This window comes from Suricata suricatta, chromosome 11 (assembly GCF_006229205.1).
Source record: "Suricata suricatta isolate VVHF042 chromosome 11, meerkat_22Aug2017_6uvM2_HiC, whole genome shotgun sequence".
Lineage (NCBI taxonomy): Eukaryota > Metazoa > Chordata > Mammalia > Carnivora > Herpestidae > Suricata > Suricata suricatta.
The window spans coordinates 5,120,099-5,142,226 of NC_043710.1; the positions used below are offsets into that span (position 1 = coordinate 5,120,099).

At 51.7% G+C, this 22,128-nt stretch overlaps 3 protein-coding genes and 2 long non-coding RNA genes across 8 annotated transcripts in view; 2 read left to right on the top strand and 3 right to left on the bottom strand.

Annotated features, from left to right (window-relative positions):
• Positions 1-8,012, top strand: part of PC (pyruvate carboxylase) — an 89,512-nt gene extending 81,500 nt beyond the window's left edge. For both annotated transcript variants that reach the window (XM_029915408.1, XM_029915409.1), the window contains exons 11-21: positions 3,187-3,331; positions 3,608-3,697; positions 3,792-4,013; positions 4,502-4,658; positions 5,186-5,426; positions 5,578-5,827; positions 6,031-6,275; positions 6,358-6,537; positions 6,614-6,862; positions 7,156-7,296; positions 7,380-8,012. In XM_029915408.1, coding sequence (XP_029771268.1) covers positions 3,187-3,331; positions 3,608-3,697; positions 3,792-4,013; positions 4,502-4,658; positions 5,186-5,426; positions 5,578-5,827; positions 6,031-6,275; positions 6,358-6,537; positions 6,614-6,862; positions 7,156-7,296; positions 7,380-7,628 — 2,169 coding nt within the window. In that variant the 3' untranslated portion in view covers positions 7,629-8,012. The remainder of the gene's footprint in view (positions 1-3,186; positions 3,332-3,607; positions 3,698-3,791; positions 4,014-4,501; positions 4,659-5,185; positions 5,427-5,577; positions 5,828-6,030; positions 6,276-6,357; positions 6,538-6,613; positions 6,863-7,155; positions 7,297-7,379) is intronic.
• A 947-nt stretch (positions 8,013-8,959) lies between these two features.
• Positions 8,960-9,515, bottom strand: LOC115272329. The gene is made up of 2 exons (XR_003900361.1): positions 9,171-9,515; positions 8,960-9,088 (listed from the first exon to the last, which is right to left on the bottom strand). It is a non-coding gene; the product is annotated as an uncharacterized LOC115272329 (long non-coding RNA).
• A 193-nt stretch (positions 9,516-9,708) lies between these two features.
• Positions 9,709-12,854, bottom strand: RCE1 (Ras converting CAAX endopeptidase 1). Of its 3 annotated transcripts, none has more exons than XM_029915413.1 (8): positions 12,642-12,854; positions 12,411-12,513; positions 12,233-12,316; positions 11,908-11,986; positions 11,210-11,377; positions 11,012-11,083; positions 10,677-10,739; positions 9,709-10,381 (listed from the first exon to the last, which is right to left on the bottom strand). In XM_029915413.1, exons 3-8 carry the CDS (start codon positions 12,290-12,292, stop codon positions 10,146-10,148), a joined length of 678 nt encoding a protein of 225 aa, XP_029771273.1. In that variant the 5' UTR covers positions 12,293-12,316; positions 12,411-12,513; positions 12,642-12,854; the 3' UTR covers positions 9,709-10,145. The 3 variants fall into 3 exon arrangements, with proteins under 3 accessions (XP_029771273.1, XP_029771274.1, XP_029771275.1); XM_029915414.1 differs by having other exon boundaries at positions 12,629-12,854; XM_029915415.1 differs by having other exon boundaries at positions 12,233-12,312; positions 12,642-12,853.
• On the top strand, positions 12,704-20,662 carry LOC115272328. The gene is made up of 3 exons (XR_003900360.1): positions 12,704-13,125; positions 15,269-15,367; positions 20,402-20,662. It is a non-coding gene; the product is annotated as an uncharacterized LOC115272328 (long non-coding RNA).
• C11H11orf80 (chromosome 11 C11orf80 homolog) overlaps positions 12,944-22,128 on the bottom strand; it is a 99,423-nt gene continuing 90,238 nt past the window's right edge. Inside the window, exons 14-16 of the mRNA XM_029915412.1 lie at positions 16,685-16,760; positions 13,200-13,387; positions 12,944-13,101 (exon numbers count right to left, since the gene is read on the bottom strand). Coding sequence (XP_029771272.1) covers positions 13,036-13,101; positions 13,200-13,387; positions 16,685-16,760 — 330 coding nt within the window. The 3' untranslated portion in view covers positions 12,944-13,035. The remainder of the gene's footprint in view (positions 13,102-13,199; positions 13,388-16,684; positions 16,761-22,128) is intronic.

Genomic DNA, 22,128 nt, shown 5'->3' on the forward strand with positions numbered 1-22,128 from the left:
GGCACGGGCGCGCGCGCCCCCGGCCACCCTGGCGCCCCGGCATCCTGCACCGCACGGGCGCCCGCTGCCGCTGCGCGAACCGTCACTCTGCAGACAGCCAGACAAAGCGCCAGCTCGCGGGCCCCTTCACCATCTCCCAGAGACGGGAGCTTTTGTCACATGTCGCTGGGCACCCTCCCCAACACACCCACACATGCCCACACACCCACACGTCCCCGCACCCACAGGCAGGGCCGGGTGCAAACCCGCACTGTTGTTGGGACCCTCACAGACACGCTGAAGGTCACAACCGTTCTGCATCACCGAGTCACGTGGAGGGTCCCCAACAGGCACGGGGCCTGGGGTGGGGGTGAGGGGCTGGGGCGACGCCCCCGGCAGGCCTGCCGCGGGGTGGGGCGGTGAGGGCTCGGCCTCCGGCTGGCGCCGTGCCCCGCCCCTCTCTCCCTCCCCTTCCTGCACTCCCCTCCCCGCCCCGCCCCGCCCCGCCCGGCCCGGCACGCTCGGGAGCCAACCGGTCTCCGCCTCCGGCCCGATTGGTCTGCGCTGCACCGTTTCCCAGCAGGCCGGCGGTGGCACGCTGTTTGAAGCTGTGCGTCAGTGGGCCTCGCTGAGCCGGCAGCCCCTCCTACCCCTTCTGCCCCTGCCGGGCCCTCTTCCAGCAAGAGCTTCCCGGGGGGAGCTCGTCTCCGCTGAGGAAGGGCTCTCTGTGGAGGGAGAGTTCCCGGCGTCCTGCCACCATAGCCGCGGCTTGGGTGGGAGCATTGAGTGCTCGGAACCAGGTTGGGCACTCTGGCCCTTCGGGGAACCAGGGAAGTCGCCACTTTTTCCGCGTATCTCCTAGTCCTCAGGCTACCTGGACATCCCCCCCCGCACCCCCCCGCCATGCCCACCCCTTTCCCTTCTCTCCAGACATGGTTCGGGGGTTGGGAGCAGTCCACCCCTCACCCCCGGAAACGGAATTCTGATTCTGCCTGGTAGAGCAGGTAACCCTGAGCAAGTTATTTTACCCACTGAAACACTGCTCATCTAGGCCAAGGGGGGGTATTAATGGGCTGACAGGAGAGAGGATGTAGCCTGTAAGGGGGGAGGGGGGCTGGTAACTGGAAGCTTTTCTTAACTGTTGCGGCTCCCAGGGGCTCAGCTATTGCACTTGTAAAAAGAAGGCACTGGATTCTGGTCCAGGTCAACTCTGATGCTCTGTGGCATTAGTATTTATATTCCTCTTTTCCCCTTCAAAAATGTTTTCTTTCACTCAAGTGTACAAGTCTACTAGCACCCATCACATGCCACCCTATGCTGGGAGCTAGACGGGCCTAGTTCCTGTCCCCATGGAGCTCACGGTATACAGAGGGTCACATGACATCTCCCCCAAAATTAAGAGGAGGAGGGGCCTGCAAATGGGAAGTGTAGGGTGGACCAGGGTAGGCCTCTGAGGATCCTTCCCACACCTATGTGGTTCTGCCTTCTTTAGATGATTTAACTGGTTTTATCTTCTCAAATGCCGTGCTTTGGTCCAGATGGAAGGTACCCATTTCTTTAGGAGGGGCAGGGACTGCCAGGCAGATCTGTCACACCAGACAGGACCGAGGCAATGTTGGCTGGGTGCTGCTCTGCAATGACTGTGGGGGAGGCGCCCTTCCCATCTGAGGCTCCGGGTGATAGGAATGCTAGGGTAGATCGGGTAGAATTTCTCGAGTAGCAACAGGGCCCAGCAACCCATGCTGGGCCTGGAGTCCCCACTGAAGTTGCCAACAGAGGTCATGAATAGGTGACACAGAGATGCCGTATCTGAAGTGACAGCCATCTGGGCACAGGCACGTGCACACTGGGATTCTACCCATGGTCTGGCAGTCACAGGACATCTCTCAGTGCTGGCTCCTAGGCCCCACGTGGCCTCTGGGTTGGACTTGCCCCACTCCAGCTTCGTGCTGTCACCCAGCAAGGAGTTTAATGAGCAGGAATGAGGGCCCTTGTGCACAAAGCATGTGGCACCTCAACCCCCCCTGCCTCCCAAATGCTCTCAGGTGTGTGAAGAATGCAGACAAGTGAAAGCTGCGGACAAGAGAGGCGCTCTCCAACAGCTGATCCCACAGAAGCCTCGTAAGAAGGGGAGGGTCCAGCTCTGTTGCGAGGGCAGGAAGTACAAAGTTCTTCAAGTTCAGAGCTTACCAGGCAGGTGTAAAGGGGTGGAGGTGTGAGAGCACAGACAAGTTTGGTGTGGCTGGAGGTAGCCGTGAGTTGGAAACCTGGCAGAAGGCATGGCCTGGAGACCAGGGATCACAGAGTCTAGAAATGGCCATTGTAGAACCCGTCTGGCTTGACCCAGTGACACAGGAGTGGATGTTGAGGGTGATGGAGTGTAGGTTTGGGTAACTGGGTGGACAGTGAGGCATGCAGCAGAAGGCAGAGGACTGGGTAAGGAGGGCCGACTTTGGATTTGATGAACTTGTGTGAGGGCCACACAAGGGAAGGCGCCCAGGAGGGATTTCCACTTTAGGGTCTTGGCTCTGGAACTGGAAGCCCAGGATGAGGCTACCCAGGGAGGGTGTCCTGTGTGAGAAGAGGCCCAGTGACAGCACTGAGAACTCCATCCTGCAAGGGTGACAGGAGCCCAGCGGGGACTGGGGAGGAGAAGGAAAGTGAGATGTCTGGGAAGCCCAGGGCAAGAATGTCCAGGTGGGAGCCGTTAGCAAGTGAAGGGTGGGAAAGGGCCCACAGGAGTTAGCCACAATGATGGCCCTGAGTGAGGAGACCAAAGCGTGGCTGTGGGGACGAGGTGGGAGGGGTTGGTGGTAGAGGAGCGGCTGTCAAAGGTAGGGATGTGTTTCAAGCAGCATGGCTGGGAAGGTGAGCATGGCTGCATATTATGTCATGGTGCTATGGGAAAGGCCTGACCCCTTTTCTAGACTGTGTGGTGGGAAGGTGCTTATTTCCAGACCCCTGAGCACATGCTCTGGGGTGAGCAAGGGGGTAAGAAGTGGGATCAGCCCTCTAAAACTTAAGGGAGTCTGTCAGAATAGGGGGCTGGTGAGAGGGGGAAATGTCATTCCACAAGGGGGTCTCAGACCTCAGCATAGTACTCTGGGGAACTTGGGGAGCTGTGCTGGCCCAGGGTGGCGCCTTCAGCCTCTCCTTTCCACATCCATGCTCCACGGTGATGCCCTCCCACCCGCCTCTGTTCTGCAGACCAACATCCCCTTCCTGCAGAATGTGCTCAACAACCAGCAGTTCCTGGCAGGCACCGTGGACACCCAGTTCATCGATGAGAACCCGGAGCTATTCCAGCTGCGGCCTGCACAGAACCGGGCCCAGAAGCTGCTGCACTACCTCGGTCTGGCCCCAAGGCTTCCCTTCTCTACTCTCTCAAATGCCTTGCTCCTGGCCATCTGCCTGGAAGAGCTTCCTAGCATGCCCTGTCCTTGCCCTCATTCTGGTCCCGCACGCTCCCACCTTGCTTATCCTCCTTGCTCCTGATCACAGGGATGCAGCCCTCAGTAGATTCCCACTGCCTGCACCCAGGAGGCCTTGGCCCATCTAATGTTGCTCCTGCCCTCAACTCAAAACTCTCCCAAGCCTGTCCTGACCCCACTTCCCACTCTATCCCTAGGTCATGTCATGGTGAACGGTCCAACCACCCCGATCCCAGTCAAGGCCAGTCCCAGCCCCACAGACCCCATTGTCCCTGCAGTGCCCATAGGTAGGTGAGATTCATTCTGCCAACTTGGGGGGGGGGGAGACAAAGAGGAGGTTGCTGCCTGATGGATGGGTGCTAATGCCCAGGTCTGCCCTAGGACCACCCCCGGCTGGTTTCAGAGACATCCTGCTGCGGGAGGGGCCCGAGGGCTTTGCTCGAGCTGTGCGGAACCACCAGGGGCTGCTGCTGATGGACACGACCTTCAGGGATGCCCACCAGTCACTGCTGGCCACTCGTGTGCGAACCCACGATCTCAAAAAGATTGCCCCCTATGTTGCTCACAACTTCAGCAAACTCTTCAGCATAGAGAACTGGGGAGGTAGGCTGGCGGAGGGCTGGAATGTGGGACTGCACCTGAAAGGAATTGGGTATCCAATGTAGCCAGACCAGTGGCCACTCCAGGAGAGGCTAAAATGTTAACATTGAAAAAAAGAGTGAGAAGTGAACAAGGCAAGGTGTTCCATTTGTTCAGCAGTGACTGGTGTCCACTGTGGGCAGGCCTAGATTCTGGAAATGAGTCTGCAGAGCTGAGACCCCAGTAGCTAAGGGTCAGAGAGGGGCCACCAGCCTGTTCTAGCATGGAGAACTGGTGGCAGGGTGGCACCTTGCGAAAGGGGGCACAGAGGACACCGATCCTGAGCTACTCTCAACAGAGGGGAAAGGCTGCAAGGGTTGGGGCAGGACCGTGAAGGATCCCAGAGATGAGTGCAATGGTGTCCGGGCTAGAGGCTCTGGCTGCGGACCTGCAGGGTGTGGTGGGGCCCGGGGAAGCGAGGGGCTGACCTGGGCCTCTTGGTCCCTGTGCAGGAGCCACGTTTGATGTTGCCATGCGCTTCCTGTACGAGTGTCCCTGGCGGCGGCTCCAGGAGCTCCGGGAGCTCATCCCCAACATCCCATTCCAGATGCTGCTTCGAGGGGCCAATGCCGTGGGCTACACCAACTACCCTGACAATGTGGTCTTCAAGTGAGCCTGGGGTCGGGTGGGCAGATGCTGCACAGCATGGTCCGGTGGGTGCCAGGCCACACTGCAGTGGCATGCGCTTCCCACGGAGGGCTTGATACTAAGTCTTTCAGTAGCTATATCCAGCAACAGGAAATGCTAGATCTGGAAATCTCATGAAGTATAGAATTCTAGCTGTTGAACTGGAAGGACTTCTAGCTCATGGGGCAGCAGAAACCTCAGGACTCCTTGTCCAGTGCTCCTTCTCCCTCAGACCACCACTCTTAACGAAGAATCCCCAGCTGATTCTTCTAACCTGGGCAGGCTGAGCTGCACCGTACGTGACTAGGGCAGGACAGCTCTGCTCTGTGTCAGATGCCTCTGAAGTGACCCTGCCCAGCCCAGGCTGCCCCAGAGAAGGCCTTGTCCACACTGGAGTGCACCCCCCACTGGCTCTGTGGGTGCCACTCCCCCTGCCAGGCCAGAGCCAGAGAGGGATATACAGGGGGGTTTGGGATGGGGTTAACTCTTGGGCTTTCCTACTCACTCAGGTTCTGTGAGGTGGCCAAAGAGAATGGCATGGATGTCTTCCGGGTTTTTGACTCCCTCAACTACATGCCCAATCTGCTACTGGGCATGGAGGCAGCTGGCAATGCTGGCGGTGTGGTGGAGGCCGCCATCTCCTACACCGGGGACGTAGCCGACCCCAGCCGCACCAAATACTCACTGCAGTACTACATGGGCCTGGCTGAAGAGCTGGTGCGAGCTGGCACCCACATCCTGTGCATCAAGGTGCCTGGACCCGCCTGTCCCAGGAGTCCCCCTGCCCCTTCCCCACCTCCCCCAGCTTCCCCTTCTCCCTTCTGCACTTCCCCACTGTGTCTCCCACCACATATATGTCACACCCCCTCCTTACCCGACCATCTTTCTCTTCTTGCCCCAGGACATGGCAGGGCTGCTAAAGCCAACGGCCTGTACCATGCTAGTCAGGTCCCTCAGGGACCGCTTCCCTGACCTCCCACTGCACATCCACACCCACGACACATCAGGGGCAGGTGTGGCAGCTATGCTGGCCTGTGCCCAGGCTGGGGCTGATGTGGTAGATGTGGCAGCTGATTCCATGTCCGGGATGACTTCACAGCCCAGCATGGGGGCCCTGGTGGCCTGCACCCGAGGGACTCCCATGGACACAGGTAGGAATGGCAGGAGTCCATGGCCATTTCCCTCACAGCCATGGCCCTTAGTAGTCCCAGTAGAACCTGGCCTGTCCTAGAGTCCAGATCATCTTTGCTGGCCTTGCCTTCCATCACCCACATCTAAGATGGGACCTGATCTGGCTCTGGGGTCCTGGGAGGAGCACCTGGGAACTTGGCATATTTTCCTGGCCTCCCTGCAGGGGTGCTCCTGGAGAGTGTGTTTGACTACAGTGAGTACTGGGAGGGGGCCCGGGGATTGTATGCGGCCTTTGACTGCACGGCCACCATGAAGTCTGGCAATTCGGATGTGTATGAGAATGAGATCCCAGGGGGCCAGTACACCAACCTGCACTTCCAGGCACACAGCATGGGGCTTGGCTCCAAGTTCAAGGAGGTCAAGAAGGCCTACGTGGAGGCCAACCAGATGCTGGGCGACCTCATCAAGGTGAGCTAGACCCAATGATCTTATCCCTGCCTCTGAACCTCCTATCCGGTACCAAGCATCCTAACCCAGGGGGCTCTTCTAGGTGACACCGTCCTCCAAGATTGTGGGGGACCTGGCCCAGTTCATGGTGCAGAATGGGCTGAGCCGGGCAGAGGCTGAAGCCCAAGCAGAAGAGCTGTCCTTCCCCCGTTCTGTGGTAGAGTTCCTGCAGGGCTACATTGGTATTCCCCACGGCGGGTTCCCTGAGCCCCTTCGATCTAAGGTAGGAAGGCCCAGTACAGTGTGAGGGTAGGGGTTGGGTACAAGCATTAGGCCTGACCCTCTGCTTTGCTCCCCAGGTGCTAAAGGACCTGCCAAGGGTGGAGGGGCGGCCCGGAGCCTCCCTCCCTCCACTGGATCTGCAGTTGCTGGAGAAGGAGCTGATAGAGCGGCATGGGGAGGAGGTGACCCCAGAGGATGTGCTCTCAGCAGCCATATACCCTGATGTCTTTGCCCACTTCAAGGACTTCACAGCTACTTTTGGCCCCCTGGATAGCCTCAATACCCGCCTCTTCCTGCAGGGACCCAAAATTGCAGAGGAGTTTGAGGTCAGTGGCTCTGGCACCTCTCTACACTGCCCCAGCACCCCTGCCCCTGCATCCCTCAGGACAGCAGCACATCTAGAGCTCCAGCCTTTGGCTTGGCTGTCACTCGGCCTCACAAGCTGTATCCAAAAGCGCCCTTGAGAAACCAGGAGGCTAGGCCTTTACAAGTGAGGAGCTGAGACCCAGGGCTGGGGGACTTGCCTGGGTCAGGGGGCTGTTCTACCCAGAGCTATGGGTTCTATTCCCTGCCTCCCGTGTCTCTGCACCAGCTCTGAGCCTACACGCCCTCCCTGCAGGTGGAGCTGGAGCGGGGTAAGACATTGCATATCAAAGCCCTGGCCATAAGTGACCTGAACCGGGCTGGCCAGAGGCAGGTCTTCTTTGAGCTCAACGGACAGCTGCGGTCCATTCTGGTCAAGGACACTCAGGCCATGAAGGTACAGCCCCTCCTAGGGCCAGCCAGGTGCTGGGAACGGGTAGGGCCTGTGCTTCACAGCTCCTCCCTCTGTCCTGTCTGCAGGAGATGCACTTCCACCCCAAGGCCCTGAAGGATGTGAAGGGTCAGATCGGGGCACCCATGCCTGGGAAGGTGATAGACATCAAGGTAGCAGCTGGGGCCAAGGTGGCCAAGGGCCAACCCCTGTGTGTGCTCAGCGCCATGAAGATGGAGACTGTTGTGACTTCACCCATGGAGGGCACTGTCCGCAAGGTCCACGTAACTACAGACATGACACTAGAGGGCGATGACCTCATCCTGGAGATTGAGTGATCTTGTCCCAGACTGGCAGCCTGGCCATACCCACCCCAAGCCTTCAATAGACACTGAGCTGCCAGGGCAGGCCCAGGCCAGCCAGTGCCTGAGGGCAGAAAGGCCTAGCCCTGGAGCTCCTGTCCTCAGCTGCTTGTGGCAGGAGACACACTGCCTGCTGTGGCACATTCCCTTCCTCCAGCCATCTGTCTTTTCCCTGCTGGACAGTTGCTCACATATTCATCTCTTGCCAAATAAGGGTCCTCAACTTGGAGACTACAGGTGGTGGTGTAGGTGGGCCTAAGTCCCAGGGGAGCAAATTTAGGGGACCTACCTCCTGGGGGGAGAGCTAGGCTCCAAGTCCGAAGAACTCTGCTCAATAAAACTGGCTTCCCCTGCCCTGCATGCTGGGTCCTGTGCAGCACCCCCCACTCCCCTAACCGCACTCAGCAGAGGGGCAGGACTGACTCTTGGTACTCCCCATGGCAGGGGCAGATCAGTTGTATCCTCCTTGGAGAGTAGGGAGAATAATAATGGCCTTGGTTTCAGCCACTACAGAGTGCTTATGGTATACACACGCCAAACAGGATTGGCCAGTTGCATGGAGAGCTTAGGTAGGGATGTGTTGTTCTAAGTATCTAACACCCGTTAACTCAGGGAATCACATTTTATGGACACAGAAATGGGAGTCCCAGGAAGGTTAAATAACTTGTCCAGGACCCCAGAGCTAGTAAAAGGGAGAGGAGGGCTCATACCCAAGCTGTCAGTGGATTTGCTTTACTTCCTAAACACAGGACCAGCCTGCTACCCCATTAATTCAGGACTGGATGTAAACAGGCACGGATTTCTGGGAGGTGGGCAAAACCCTTGGATGTGGGAACCTCTGGGGGAGGATGTTACAAGGAGGCTCGCACTCAATTGAGAGTCTCAGGAGAATCTGTCACCTGCAGGGGTCAGCAGTCCTGCGTGTACCACTGCACTGCTGCCCACCCCCAACTCCCACAAGGGAGGTGAGGATGGTGAAGTGAAATGGGGGTGCTGGGTAGTTTCTGAGCAGTAGCATGAGGGAGAGGAGGAGCTGAGCTCAGATCTCCCAACCTCCAGGGGACCAGACAGGCAGTACCTCCCCAGCACCCTACCAACCTAGTACTCTTCAGGTACCACAACCAAATTTGGGGGGCAGCTTTGGGCTTCCTCCTCTTTGGACCCGAAGATCCCAAAGGTACCCTCTGAAACAGTCCCACACTCACCCCATACCCCATCTGCGCCCCCAAGAGCTGCTACACAGGCTGACAGACAGGAAGGCTCTCCACAGCAAGGTAGGTGTGTGACTATCAAGATGACCTTTTAGATCCAGATGAATATAGTTTAGTCACAGCCAAACTAGGGGTTCCTGGGGAGTGACTGTACATCCATTTCTTTTCAGCTACGAGCCTCAGGGAACAAGACTTGGGACAGCCTCCTTGAGTTTAGAGTGGGACCTGAAAACAAGAGAACCATTCTAAAAAGAAGAGCAAGGGCAGGTACAACACTAGAAGGTTCTAAGAAAGAACCTTGACTTACAGTGTTATTCGGCAGGGTCCTTGCTGTCTTCAGGGCTGCGGCCTTTGTTCTGAATTCCTCTAGAGACGGGACACGCAGCACGGTGGCAGAGGTCCAAGGCAGAGAGAGCCAGGAAAGCCTCTACTCCCAGGTGACTGTGAGCTGATTCCTCTACCATTTGGGGCCTGTTATTTTCTCCTGCATATGAGGCTGGTAGACTTTGGGGAGGTCCTGGTAGAGGCCCCAGTTGACCCTCCACCCTCTCAAATAACACAGGGTGAAGGCTCCATCACTGAGGTCAGGGCCCTAGGTTTCATTCCCTGACCCCGGTAGCAAAGGCACAGGCCCCACGATGAGATGAGTTCACATCTGGTACCTGCAGCCCCAGAACCCGCTGTGCTACAACCTGGGGCATGGCTAAGAAAAGAGGAAGGCAGCCAGAGGACCCCGTCCTGTCCTTCAGGGAACTCTGCCTACCTGGCTGACCTGTGGAGAGGTCAGTGTTCAAGGTAGCCAAATTAACAAGACCCCAAACAGATTGAATCCCAAAGGTCCAAGGCCATGTTACCCAAGTTAAATCTCTTTAATATCTCAATACAAAGTCCTGATGCAAAAAGACAATGAGAAAACCCTGGGAAGTTGGGGGGAGGGATTTTGTAAATTCCACCCCCGAGCAGCTTTTCAGAGGCAGAGGGGGGCAGAGGAGCTCAGGAAAGCAGCAGTCCAAAGTGAGGAAGGGAGTGTACGGCTCCTGGGACCTGCCCCTTGTCCCCTCACTCCCAGCTGCTCCTCAACCCCCTTTAGAGAGGGGTTGCACCCTTTGGATATCTGCTCCTTTCTCTTGGTCCCTGGGATTCAATTAGCTCTGGCTTCAATCCCCTACAAAAATTCCTGAGATCTCGGGGACCCCAGCCAGCTCCTCCCCTGCAGTACCCCTTGATGAGGAGGGGCTGGGGAGCCCATGAGAGTTCGTAGGAGCATGTACGGGGGCAAGGGTCAGGAGCACAAGGGAGCCTCTGAGTCCCCTGCCCGTTCCAAAAGCACACAAAGGGGAAGGCTGCCGTAGAGCTTGGGGTCCGTGAGGGGCTGGAGCAGAAGCAGGAAGAGTCCTACACCCAGGGCATAGCCTGCCAGCAGGGGCCGCCTCTGCGGATGTTCCAGGGCTGCGCAAACGGCAGGAAAGCCCATGTAATTGCAGAAGGAGTGGCAAAGAACCGGCCCAATCAGGTGTCCTAGGGAGGGGAGACAGAGTAGCTCATGGAGCAGCACCAACACCTCCCAGGGCCCTTCCAGGGCCAATCACCCACATCCCTGAAATAGGAAGTCAATGACCGCCCACACACACCACATGGCCTCTGCTCCCTTCCACCTCTCAGACTTCACCAGACTAAGAGCCCTGGCTCTGCCTGTTTCAAACACCATAGTAGAAGAAACTTGTCACTCCTACAACAAACACAGCATTCCCATATTCCCACCCACTCCTGTGGGCCCGAGTCCCCGGGGACCCGTGAGAGACTGAGGACCAACCTGTGCGGATGAAGAGGAAAGCAGTGTAGGCGCCGAAGACAGCTGTGTAGGAGAACTGGAACGCTGGAGACGGGGAGGCCTCGAGTGACCACACCTGCATGCTCTATCCTGCCCCAGCACTGCACACCCATCAGCCAGAAACCTCCCCTTCCCCCTGAGGGCAGTGGCTGCCTGCCCCAGCACCTATGGCTGTCCTCTACACCCCAACTCCCGTGGCCAGAGGCCCTTCCAGTACTACAGCCCTCTATTCCCAATTCTTCCTCCAGAACGACTATGAGGTACATCCTTACACACCCTAACCCAGGACTGCCCCAGGCAAGCTTTCTAAAACTCACCTGCAGACAAGAAGATGCTCCCCACACTGCTCTGGCGGAATCGAAGCTGCTCAAAAATGTGGTGAAAATGGGCTGGAAGGAAGGCAAGAACCATGTCACATTCCTCTATGTTCCTTATATGCCACATCCTTGCTCCAAATCCCATTTTTGGCTCTCATGCTGGGAACATCTCAACAGGATAAGGTTAGACAAACTTACCAACTCCAAAGAAGAGCGGGCAGGTGAACACGGCAGGGCCCAGGCCTGTGCACGGTGCTAACATGGGCAGCATACAGGCCCGGAACACCAGTTCCTCTGTCAGGGGTGCAATCACTTGGTTGCGTAACCAACGCATGTCTGTGAGGCAGCGGGCCCAGGAGCGGGGAGCTAAAGCAGGGATTCAGGACCAGTAATCAGTGACAGGGTATGGAACCAAGAACTCCTAGAGGCCCCTGGGGACCCTTCTCCCACAGCCTTTCCCTTGCCCAACTCGGGTTAGGCATCAATACTCCTAAGGACACATTTAAGAGTCAAGCTTTGGTATCACAGCCGGTATAAAACGATGTCTCAAGAGAGCTGAAAGAAAAGGCATGAGTGGCTAAAGCAGGGTATTCTGTTAGTAAATTCTGGAAACCTCAAAAGCAGAACCCAAGACCAACTCTGGTTTGAGGAAGCCAAAGATTAGGGGAGGAAGGAACAATGCATTTTAGTCCAACCTAAGTCCTGCTGGAGGTTCCTAAGAGCCTCCTTGGATGTCAGAAACCAACTCTTACAGGCCATCTGCTACATGTTCCCATTTTACTGATAAGAAAACTGCTAACATTTACATCTCACGTCCAGGTCCCACTATGAGGCCACTTATTCCTTTTCCCCACTGTGCCGGGCTGCCTGCTTTTTCCTCAGCCCTTAGGACTCACCTAAGACAACCTTCAAACCATCTGCCAGGTCACATGGACAATCCATAGAGAGCTGCATCAGCGGGCCCAGGAAAAGGATCTGAGAAGAGAAAAACCAGCGATCACAGGAAAGGCTTAAGCCATAGTCCCTGCTCCCCGAGTCCTGAAGAGAACTCTTAAGACTTAAAGGTTCCTGTTCTTGGCCAGGATGTCCCACCCATGCATACCCAGGGGCTAAGGACCATCTCACAATTTTTGTCGCCTATCAGTCAAAAGATGGGACACACACACAAAATACGAGAAGGAACGCCATGCTAATAAATGGAAAAATAAAACGAGCACTCACCATGGTCAGAAGCAGGGGCAGCAGTGCTGCTGGGAAAATGCCCTCCAGCCTGAAGCCCATCAGGGTGAGCAGGGATGTGCCTGGCTGAGCCACAGGAAAGGAGGCATCAGTCTTGCTCTCTCCCCTCAGGATCCCTGAGATCCTCCCCCTCTTGCCCTCTGCCCCGCCTCCTTCGCACCTGGATGCCTGTGAGTTCTCTCCAGAGTAGCACGCAGAGAGGCGAGAGGCTGGACACCACCAATACACTGGTGAAGCGCCGCTTGATGACTGCAGGGTGGTCCCTACGGAGAGGGCAGTAAGTTCAGGGGACCCACAGCCTCCTCTGGACAGTGCGGCCCCGCCCCCAGCCCCGCCTCGCGGAGGCGCGGGTTCCGGCCGCGCGCGCAGCCCCCGCACCTGGGAAGCTCACTCTTCCAAACGTAGAGGCTGCCCACGTAGGAGCAGGCGAGGCTGAGACAGGAGAACACAGACACCCAGCAGCACAGCCCAGGGCCCGGGCCACCCAGAGCTGCCGACTCGGCCTGCCGCTCTGGCCGTGACACCGACAGCAGGCGCAGCCCATCCCCGCCCAGCGCCGCCATCGCGCCCGGACCGCGGCGCGCACCAGTGACGTGATCCCGCCGCCGTTCGACCCGCGCCTCCCGCAAGCGCAGGTGATGTCATCCGGCAGCGCGGGCGCCCCGCCCCCGACCCCGACACTGAAGCAGAGGCTGCGCGCGCGGAACAGGTTTATTGAACAACAGATAGCACGTGGCCCCAGCAGCTGCCGGGCAGGCGTGGACGCGTGGGAAGGGCACCCTAGCTTAGGGCTCAGGGCCGGGATTCAGCCACTCGGATAGATTGGAGACCTCCTGCAGCCACAGCGAGTCCTGCGGGAGGAAAGGGAGTCCTGGGTGAGGACCCATTGGCAGCGGCCGTCTCCGCCTTCCTTCTGCGCCATCCCCTGCGCGGCCCTCTTCCCGGTTACCTCCAGGCCGCCCCCGGGGCTCGCCCTGCTTCCGCTAGGGGTCCGAGAGACCCCTGTCGGCTCGGTACAGCGCGCGGCGGCCTCCAATTGGCTCCGGGCCCCGGCAGAGTGGAAAGCCTGCGTCTCCTCCGTGCCCCGCCGGAGGCTGCCTCTCTTGAGCCTCTTGTTTTCCACTTGCTCACTGGTTCCTAGGCGAAAACAGGCCCACTTACCTTACGCCCACGGCCCTGTAGAGAGACCCTTGGGGCTGGAGACGCCTGGGAGAAGGGAGGAGCTGGTCCCGGTTCTCTCAGCGCTCCCATCTTAAATTCCTTTCATCAGGTCTGTCCGGATCAACACTCGGCAGCTCCGGGCCTACAGGCTAAGGCTGCAGATTGGTTTCAGTCCCCACTTGGGTCTCGCACCCACTGAATTCATTATCTGCACAGTTTCCTCGCGGAGTGTGCACTATCCAGCTCCTTCCTCCCTGCCAAGCCCTGATCCCCCTGCTTGAAAGTCAGCCTCACACGGCGTTGAGCTGTGCCCTCTGGCACTCTCCCTACCATTAACTGTTGCACTTGTGCAAATTTAAAGGGAGTTTGGATCCATAAATTCTTTCTGAGATGGTCCTGGGAATGTAGCTCAATGAGCTGCTCCCTGAATGAAGCTCACAAATGCTAGGAGGGATCTAGAAGTGTGTACAGAGCCCAGGTAGAACATGGAAAGAAACTTAACCAGCCATAGCAGTGGAGGAAGGTTTCCCTGAGACGTCTGAGCTGAGTTTTAAAGGAAGAAGAGAAATAGACCAGACCAACAAGGAAGAGGAAAGGAATTCCAGGTAGAAAGGAAAGAGGCAAATACCCAAAGGCATTAATTAGTATCCTATGTAAAATGCAAAATGAAGGAGGGGGCTCCTGGGAGATGAATCTGAAGGAGTTATAGTAGGAATCAGAGAAGACTAAGAAAGGGATTTTTATCTGTGGCAAATAGGCAGTGAAGAATTTTAATAAGCACTGGAGATACATTGTTAATTTGTATCTTAGAAAGATTCTGTCAAAGGTGCTGGCTAGAGTCAAATTAGAAACAGGAAGACCTCAAGAACCCAGGAGAGGGAAGGCAGCAGGTATGGATGGAGGCACCACTAGGAGTCAGAAGTATATTCATGAGGCCATATCGACAGGTCTTAGTGACACAATAGGTGTGGTACATGACAATGAGTGGCATCTTAAAGGAATCTCATTTCAGATGTAAAAAACTGGGTAAGGAGTGGTGCTGTTAATCATGGTAGAGGTAACAATGGGACCTCCACATTGGCCTGCCTAGTGAGCAGGTAAATCTCCCATCTAGCACTCAGAGAGGCCTGAGCTGGTCATGCCAAATGGGGAGTCTTGAACCCAGGTGTCAGGTTCAATGCCTGGAATGGAAGAGAGCAGCTAGGGAAGAAGGGCTATACAAGCACTGTTTAGGGGTGGCCAAAGGAAGGCAGTCAAAGAGAACACTCATGAGGGAGAATAAAGTGAGTCACAGTCTAACAGTTCTGAATTCTGTAAATAGTTCAGGTACGGTAAAGATAAATGTACAATTTGGTAAATACAAAGCTTTCCCATACAAGAGACCTTGCAGGCAGAGGTCACAGAGGAAGCAAGTGCCTGGGTTGGAATTAGAGATTAAGAGTGAGAAGGGAAGAGGGTACAGCTTCCTTTTTTGAGAACCCTGGCTGAGGTGTGATGGAGACAAAGAAATGGAACTTCGCTCAAGATCATGGGAGATTGCCCTGCTGAGAGGAAAGAACTCGGAAGGGAAACTGAAGGTGCAGAAGTGATGCAAGCAGATCCTGAGAAAGCAACAGGTCTAATGCCCCCTCTGAGGCCTGGCAAGGATGGCTCCCCATTCCGATACAGTTTGTAGACTCTGAGTTTGAAGTAGGAGGCTAAGTCAGGAGGCAGAGGCTGGGTAGATTTTTTAAAGAATGGAGTAGCTGCTGACAAGAAGGCTAGAAAGATGATACAAAGGACTGACAGCTGGAGGCCACAAGTAAATGGACCATGGATGTAGGGTGGCATCATCCAACTTTCAGTGATTTTCTTTAGCAGAACCGCCACAGGATTGATGGTGACGGCAGCCGCAGCTTCGTAAAGCTGAGCAGCTCAAGCAGTCTTCTGAGGGACAGGGAGGGGCAGCTTCACCAGGTAATAAATGCCTAGATTTTAAGCCTTATACTGCAGCAGAGCAGGCATAGGCTGAAATTTAGATTATCTTCCTGCAGAGAACTCTACCTAGCCAGAGTCTGGGTTGTCTCTTGAGAAAGGGGACTAGTGCTGCCCATGCCAAAGGATCACTGTCACAGTGGGTCACTGGAAAAGCCTAGCATCCCCCGGGGTCCATTGAAGGTGCTGGTTAGAATGTTAATTTCTTCCTTCTAAGGAAAGTACTTATTCTTTTACTCTTCACTGCACAAATACTGACTTGTATGTGGTGTGCTTCATTCTTTCAAATCTCCAAATCTCAATATATAAAAATAGATTCTTTGCTTTATTATGCCAGCCTTCACTGCAGGGTTCTTTCAGTAGCAACAGCCCCCGCAACATTTAAAACGTGGTTCTACTGACAGAATGATTCAGGAACACCTCTCAGGCCTAAGTTTGGACATCATGCAGCATGTTGTAATTGTGACCCTGGAAAGAGGAGTTTTACCAACAAAGTATAGGTGCTGAAGTCTGTCCCCAAATCCCCAAAGCCCAGGTACTATTTTATTTGATGGTGCATCCCTGCTAGTCTTGGCTCTGGAGCCAGACTGCCTGGGTTTGAATTCTGGCTCTGCCATTTATTAGCTGTGTGATCTTGGGTAAGTTTACTGACCAATCTGGGCCTCGTTTCTTTATCTGTAAAATGAGACTAGTTTAACACTACGTCATAGGATTGTTTTCACAATTAAGAGCATTAAGAACATCTTAAGAGGTCAGAATAGTACCTGGCACTCGCACTATCAGGTTCAGGCACCTGTGGCTGTGATTATTTCCAGCCATACACATGTTTCTCTGCCATTGCTGGCTCTGAAGGCTGTGTAAGTGTTGGAGGGAAAGGGAAAAAGACCAGGATAATCACCATCATACCACACTCCCTATCACATACATCAAGATTGGGGTGGTATCTTGCACCCAGGAGTAGCTTCCAGAGCCCCAGAGTAGTAACCCAAACCAGGGAGAACAGCAAGAGCAGTAATGAGAAAAGACCTGAATGAACCAGTTGGACTCAGGGCCCTGCCCCTGCATGTGCAGCTATCTTTAACTGTATAAAGTTTAACTGTATAGAAGAATTTCTAGTTCTATCGTACCAGCTTTGGAGACGGGATGCCCCCTGCTGCTCCAGAACACCCATAGTGGCGGTAGAGGCTGGCCAAATCCCATGATTTTGCTGTGATGGAAGGTGTGGGTTGAAAGCTGGAAGCCAATGTACTTTACTTCTGAGCTTTGGTCCTGGGCTCACCTGAGAAGCTGATCCCTTACCTGCAGGGAGCTCTGGACTGCTGTTCTCATGTGCATCCTCTGTGCTCTGCTCTGCATTTTTCTCTGGGAGCAGCTGCTTTAAAAACCAGAAGTTCTAAGTGAGTTTTGCAGGAACATGAACAAGCTCCAGTGAGACAAGTGTGCCTGATGGCTCTGTTGGCCCCACAGGGCTGCCCTCCCTCACCTGGGATTCTCTCTTCCTCCTCGCTCATGTGGGTCTCCCCAACCCAACTCCAATCATCAAGGCTTCCTTGTGTTAGAGCCTTTGCAGCTCATTCCAGGTACTTCAGGCATTTCCTACCTGCTCTGAACTCCTGTCACTTCCTTACCATCTGCCCCACTCCTTGGGCGCTGAAGATGCACTGCCTGCCCTTGTTTATCATTTTTATGTGTATCTATTTTCCACATTTTAAATTCCTTGAAATGTAAGATTCACTGTGCCTGCATCAGTTTTATAGCTAGCATAGTGTCTTGCACAGGCAAGAGCTCAACATACAACTGACTGAAGTCAAACTTGGGAAGCCACAGGGCACGTTTTGTGGTCTTCTGTAGCCTTTCAAAGCCCTGCCACATTTGGTTCAATTTGGATAGAGAAATAAAAGTTTCTCTAAGCTTACTAAGATCAGAACCCAATCCTCCTAGCTTCTTATTTTTCAAAAATACAAGTATTTAAAAACAGACACCCTCTTCATCAAAATTAAAAACTTCTGTGCTTCAAAGAAAACTATAAAAGTGAAAAATCAACCCACAAGAATGGGTAAAAATTTTTGCAAATCATATCTGATAAAAGAGTTGTATCCAGAATAAAGAACTCTTGTAATTCAACAATAAAATAACAAACAACCTAATTAAAAGTGGGCTTGATAGAGACTTTTCTCTAAAGAAGAGACACAAATGGCCAATAAACCCAATGAAAAGATGTTCAGTATTATTCATCGGGAAAATTCAAATCAAAACCACTAGGAGATACTACTTTACACCCTGTAGAACGGTAGTAGTAATAGTAATAATAAAATAACACTAATATAATAATAAACAATACCAATAGTTGGTAATGATATAGAAAACTGGAACCATTACACATTACTGTTGGGAAAGTAAAACGGCCAGTTTGTAAAATAGTTAAACATAGAGTTATCATATGACCCAGCAAGTCTACTAGATATATAACCAAGAGATTTACAAACATGTCTACCCAAAAATGTTCACAGCATTATTCAGAATTGCCAAAAAGTGTGAACAACACAAAGGCCCATCAACTGATGAATGGGTAGAAAAAATATGGGACATGCATACAAAAGCACATTACTCAATCATGAAAAGGAATAAAGTACCATCACGTTACAACATGGATGAGTCTTGAAAACATTATGCTTAGTGAAAGAAACCAGACACAAAAGGCTACCTATTGTAATTCCATTTACATGAACCGGTATAGGCAAATCCATGGAGGCACAAAGTAGACTGGTGGTTGCCAGAGGAGGGGAGGCAGGGGACTTGGGACTGACCACACATAGGTACAGGGTTTTCTCTGGCATGATGGAGATATTGTGGAATTCAGTGGTGATAGTTGCCCAACACAGTGATTATATTTAAAGCTACTAAATTGTACAATTTAAATGGTAAATTTTATGGTATGTGAGTTATAACTAAATAAAAAATACACCCGCTAGGATGGTAGTGGTTAATAGTAATCATATATTGTTCACTAAATCAAATTTCAACTTCTAAGTACATTCCAAGGAACACAGAATTGTAAAGATGGCCCTAATGGTATGAAAAAAGAAACAGTATGAAGAAAATTTCCATTTTTTTTCTTGAGAGAATGCTTATTCTTTTTACGTTTGTTTATTTGTGTGTGTGTGAGACAGAGACAATGCTAATGGGGGAAAGGCAAAGAGAGGGAGACACAGAATCGGAAGCAGGCTCCAGGCTCTGAACTGTCAGCACAGAGCCCGATGCATGGCTCAAACCCACGAACCACGAGATCATGACCTGAGCCGAAATCTGATGCTTAACTGACTGAGCCACCCATGTGCCCCAAGAGAAATCTTATTCTTTTACTTCATTCTTGCCTGGAAAATCTCATGCAATAGACAAAACTTTCTCTTATCCTGAAACTAGTATCACCAAGGAAATACCCACACTCAGATATAAAGCTCTGAGACCTAGGGGAATCCTGTATACCCTCATACATCACCAGGCTCCCCCAATGAGACAGCTTTACCTTCAGGATACACCTCCTTGGACTTAATACTGAGACATTTAATTCTGGTCTTACCCACCCCCACACCCCCACGCCCACATGCTGGGAAACAGTACCTTTCTCGAGAAAACTACCTCCCTGTCCCTTCTATTATGGGTTTACGTTTTCAGCCACTACATACATCTGTGACACTAGCCCTGGAGAACTACCTTGTCTATCCTTCATGGCCCAACACCCAAGCAATAAATCTCCCCTCCTGGCATGGCCTCTTCCTAAATATTTTCTATAAAACTAAATACATATTCTCTCATTTCTTCTACTTCTCCACAAACTAAATAATGGCCATAGATGGTTTTATTCTATATTGTTCAAGAGGTCAGCTATTCTACTTTATCGGATTTAAAAATGGAAACTGAGGAGGTGCCTGGGTGGCTCATTCAGTTGAACAACAGACTCTTGGTTTCAGCTCAGGTCATGATCTCATGGTTCATGGGTTTGAGCCCTGCGTCAGGCTCTGAGCTGACGGCACAGAGCCTGTTTGGGATTCTCTATGCCTGACCCCCATCTCTCTCAATAAATAAACAAACATCTAAAGAAATAAAAATGGAAACTGAGCAACTGGTCAGAGGTGAATTTGATCCTTGTAATTTTTAGCTGAAGCCACTGGGTGCCACCCTTGTGCCACTATCAAGTTATTTATCACCAAGGGGATGTTATAAGAAGGAAACTGTATTGACTTTAAGTGCAGAAGCACAAGCTTTACTCATGAGTGCCTCTGATCACTCATCTTCCCTGGGTTATATGGTATGGAACATTCTTATATCAGTCCTATATGGTAACAATGTTACTAGGTTTTGGAACCAGGAGACCTCAGTACAAAGCCTAGCCTTGCCACTTACTATGTGATTCTGGGAAAATTAGAAAAGTTCTGTAACTAGTTTCTTCATGTATAAAATGGGAAAACTACAACCTATTTTGTAGGATCTTTATGGTATTAAAGCGGAAATCTTGGCACAGATTAAGGATTCAATAACTGTTCCTTCCTTCCAAGATCTGTGACTACTAAGACCTTCAGTTCACTAGCCATCTGCCAAATTAATTGGACTACGAATGGCCCAGAGGCTATAAGCCATCACTATAGCAACAGAAGGGGCAAAAGAGGTCTGATCAGTTACTTTTGAGAGCTTACTGGGATGTCAGAGAGGCCCAAGCAAAAGGTCTTCACACGCTGAAACATTTCTAGATCCTATCCAAATATTCTAGGTCCTGTGATAATGATGCATACCTTACCCTGAAATCTAGAGTAAATTTCCTTATCCCTGGAAATCCGGAAATGTGGATGGCTATAGTGAGCAGAACAATGGCTCCCAAAAAGGTGTGTCCAAGTCTTGACCCCCAGAATGTGGTCTTATTTGGAAAAAAGATCTTTTCAAATGTAATTAAGGATCTCAAGATAAGATCATCATGGATTTAGAGTGGGCCCTAATTCTAATGACAGGTGTCCTTATCAGAGAGACAGTGAAATTTGAAAGCCATAACAGAAAGGCCATGTGAAGATAGAGGCAGAGACTGGAGTAATGTGGTTACAAGCCAAGGAACATCTGGAGTCACCAGGAAGTGGAAGAGGAAAGTAAGGATTCTTTCTTAGAGCCTTTGGAGGAAACACAGCTCTACTAAAATCTTGGTTTCAGACTTCTGGACTCCAGAACCGTGATAATAAAATTTCTGTTGTTTTTAAGTTATGAAGTTTGTGGAAATTTGTTTGTTCAAGTTGTGGGTAACAGCTTTCCAAGTTGGAGGGACATCAGCAAGGGTATATGTAGTGAACCAGCTGAAAGGAACAGCAGATACATTCCAAGGAATGTTCTTCCTAGAAGGTACATAAAGCCATGAAAAAAGACGTGGTGAAGGGAGCATTTATTCCCATCCTCTAGCCTTTTAGCTACAAACCAGATGAGGATAAGCAAATCTATGAGATGTTGTGATCCTTGGGTGTCTGGGCACTTAAACTTCCCCATCCAATCAGGCAAACTAAAGCAGGAGAGGGAGAGACATGGTAGAAGTACAAAAGGACCTATTATCCTCTCAGAAATGTGTAATTTTTTATAGCAACTATACTGGATATAACATACTTACAATAAGCTGCATATACATATGTGTACAATTAGACAAGTTTTGGCATATGTATTTGTGAAACCATCACCCCAATCAAGATTATCAACATATCTATTACCCTCAAAAGTTTCCTTTAAACCTTCATAATCATTCTGTGCAACTCTTACATCTCCCATCTTCAAGCAATCACTGATCTGTAACTAAGGATTAGTTGGCATTTTGAAAAATTTCATATAAGCGCAATCAAACAGTATGTACTCTTATATTTCAAGGTCCCCCCCACCTTGGAACTGATCCAGTATTTCAAGGTTTCTCATTCAGCATGGCTATTTAGAGATTCATCCACACTACTGTATCATTCCTTTTATTGCTGTTCATTCCTTTTATTGCTGAGTAGTATCCCATTGAACAAATACACCACAGTTAGTTTATCCATTTGCCTATTAAGATTCGTTTTTTTCCAGTTTGGGATTATTACAAATATGGCAAAAGTGCCATGAACATTAGTGTATAAATTTTATATAGACATATGCTTACTGACTTTTTGGTCTATCAATTATTGAGAGAAGTATATTGAAATCTCCAAATAAAATTGTGGATTTGTCTATTTTGCCGTACAACTCTATCAGTTTTGCTTCATTTATTTTAAAGCTCTCTCCAAAGTTTCATGAATGTTTGGGGCTATGATCTTCATTACATTGTACTCATTGTATTGTATTCATCATTATGAAATGACTCTCTTCATCCCTAGTAATATTCTTTGCTCTGAAACCTACTTTATAGCCTCTTTTTTCCTTTTGACAGAGACAGAGACCATGCACATGTGCAGGGGAAGCACAAAGGGAGAGGGACAGAGAATTTTAAGCAGGTTCCATGCTCAGTGCAGAGCCCAAGGCAGGGCTTGATCTCATGATGATGAGATCACTACCTGAGCCGAAATCAAGAGTTGGATGTTTAACCAACTGAGCCACCCAGGTGTCCCTACTTTATAGCCTCTTAAGTGCTTTTTTTTTTTTTTTAAGATTTTATTTTCAAGTAATCACTACACCCAACATGGGGCTCCATCTTACAATCCTGAGATCAAGAGTCACATTCTCTACCAACTGAGCCAGCCAGGTACCCT

What these genes read in the sequence shown, in the direction of transcription:
- RCE1 (XM_029915414.1), bottom strand. Translation starts at nt 12,813, where the DNA reads ATGGCGGCGCTGGGCGGGGATGGGCTGCGCCTGCTGTCGGTGTCACGG. An exon ending in TGGTTTGAAGGTTGTCTTAG is followed by an intron (nt 11,378 to 11,907) that starts GTGAGTCCTAAG and finishes TCCCTGCTTTAG; the next exon opens with CTCCCCGCTCCTGGGCCCGC. An exon ending in TTTCCTCTTCATCCGCACAG is followed by an intron (nt 10,382 to 10,676) that starts GTTGGTCCTCAG and finishes TCCCCTCCCTAG; the next exon opens with GACACCTGATTGGGCCGGTT.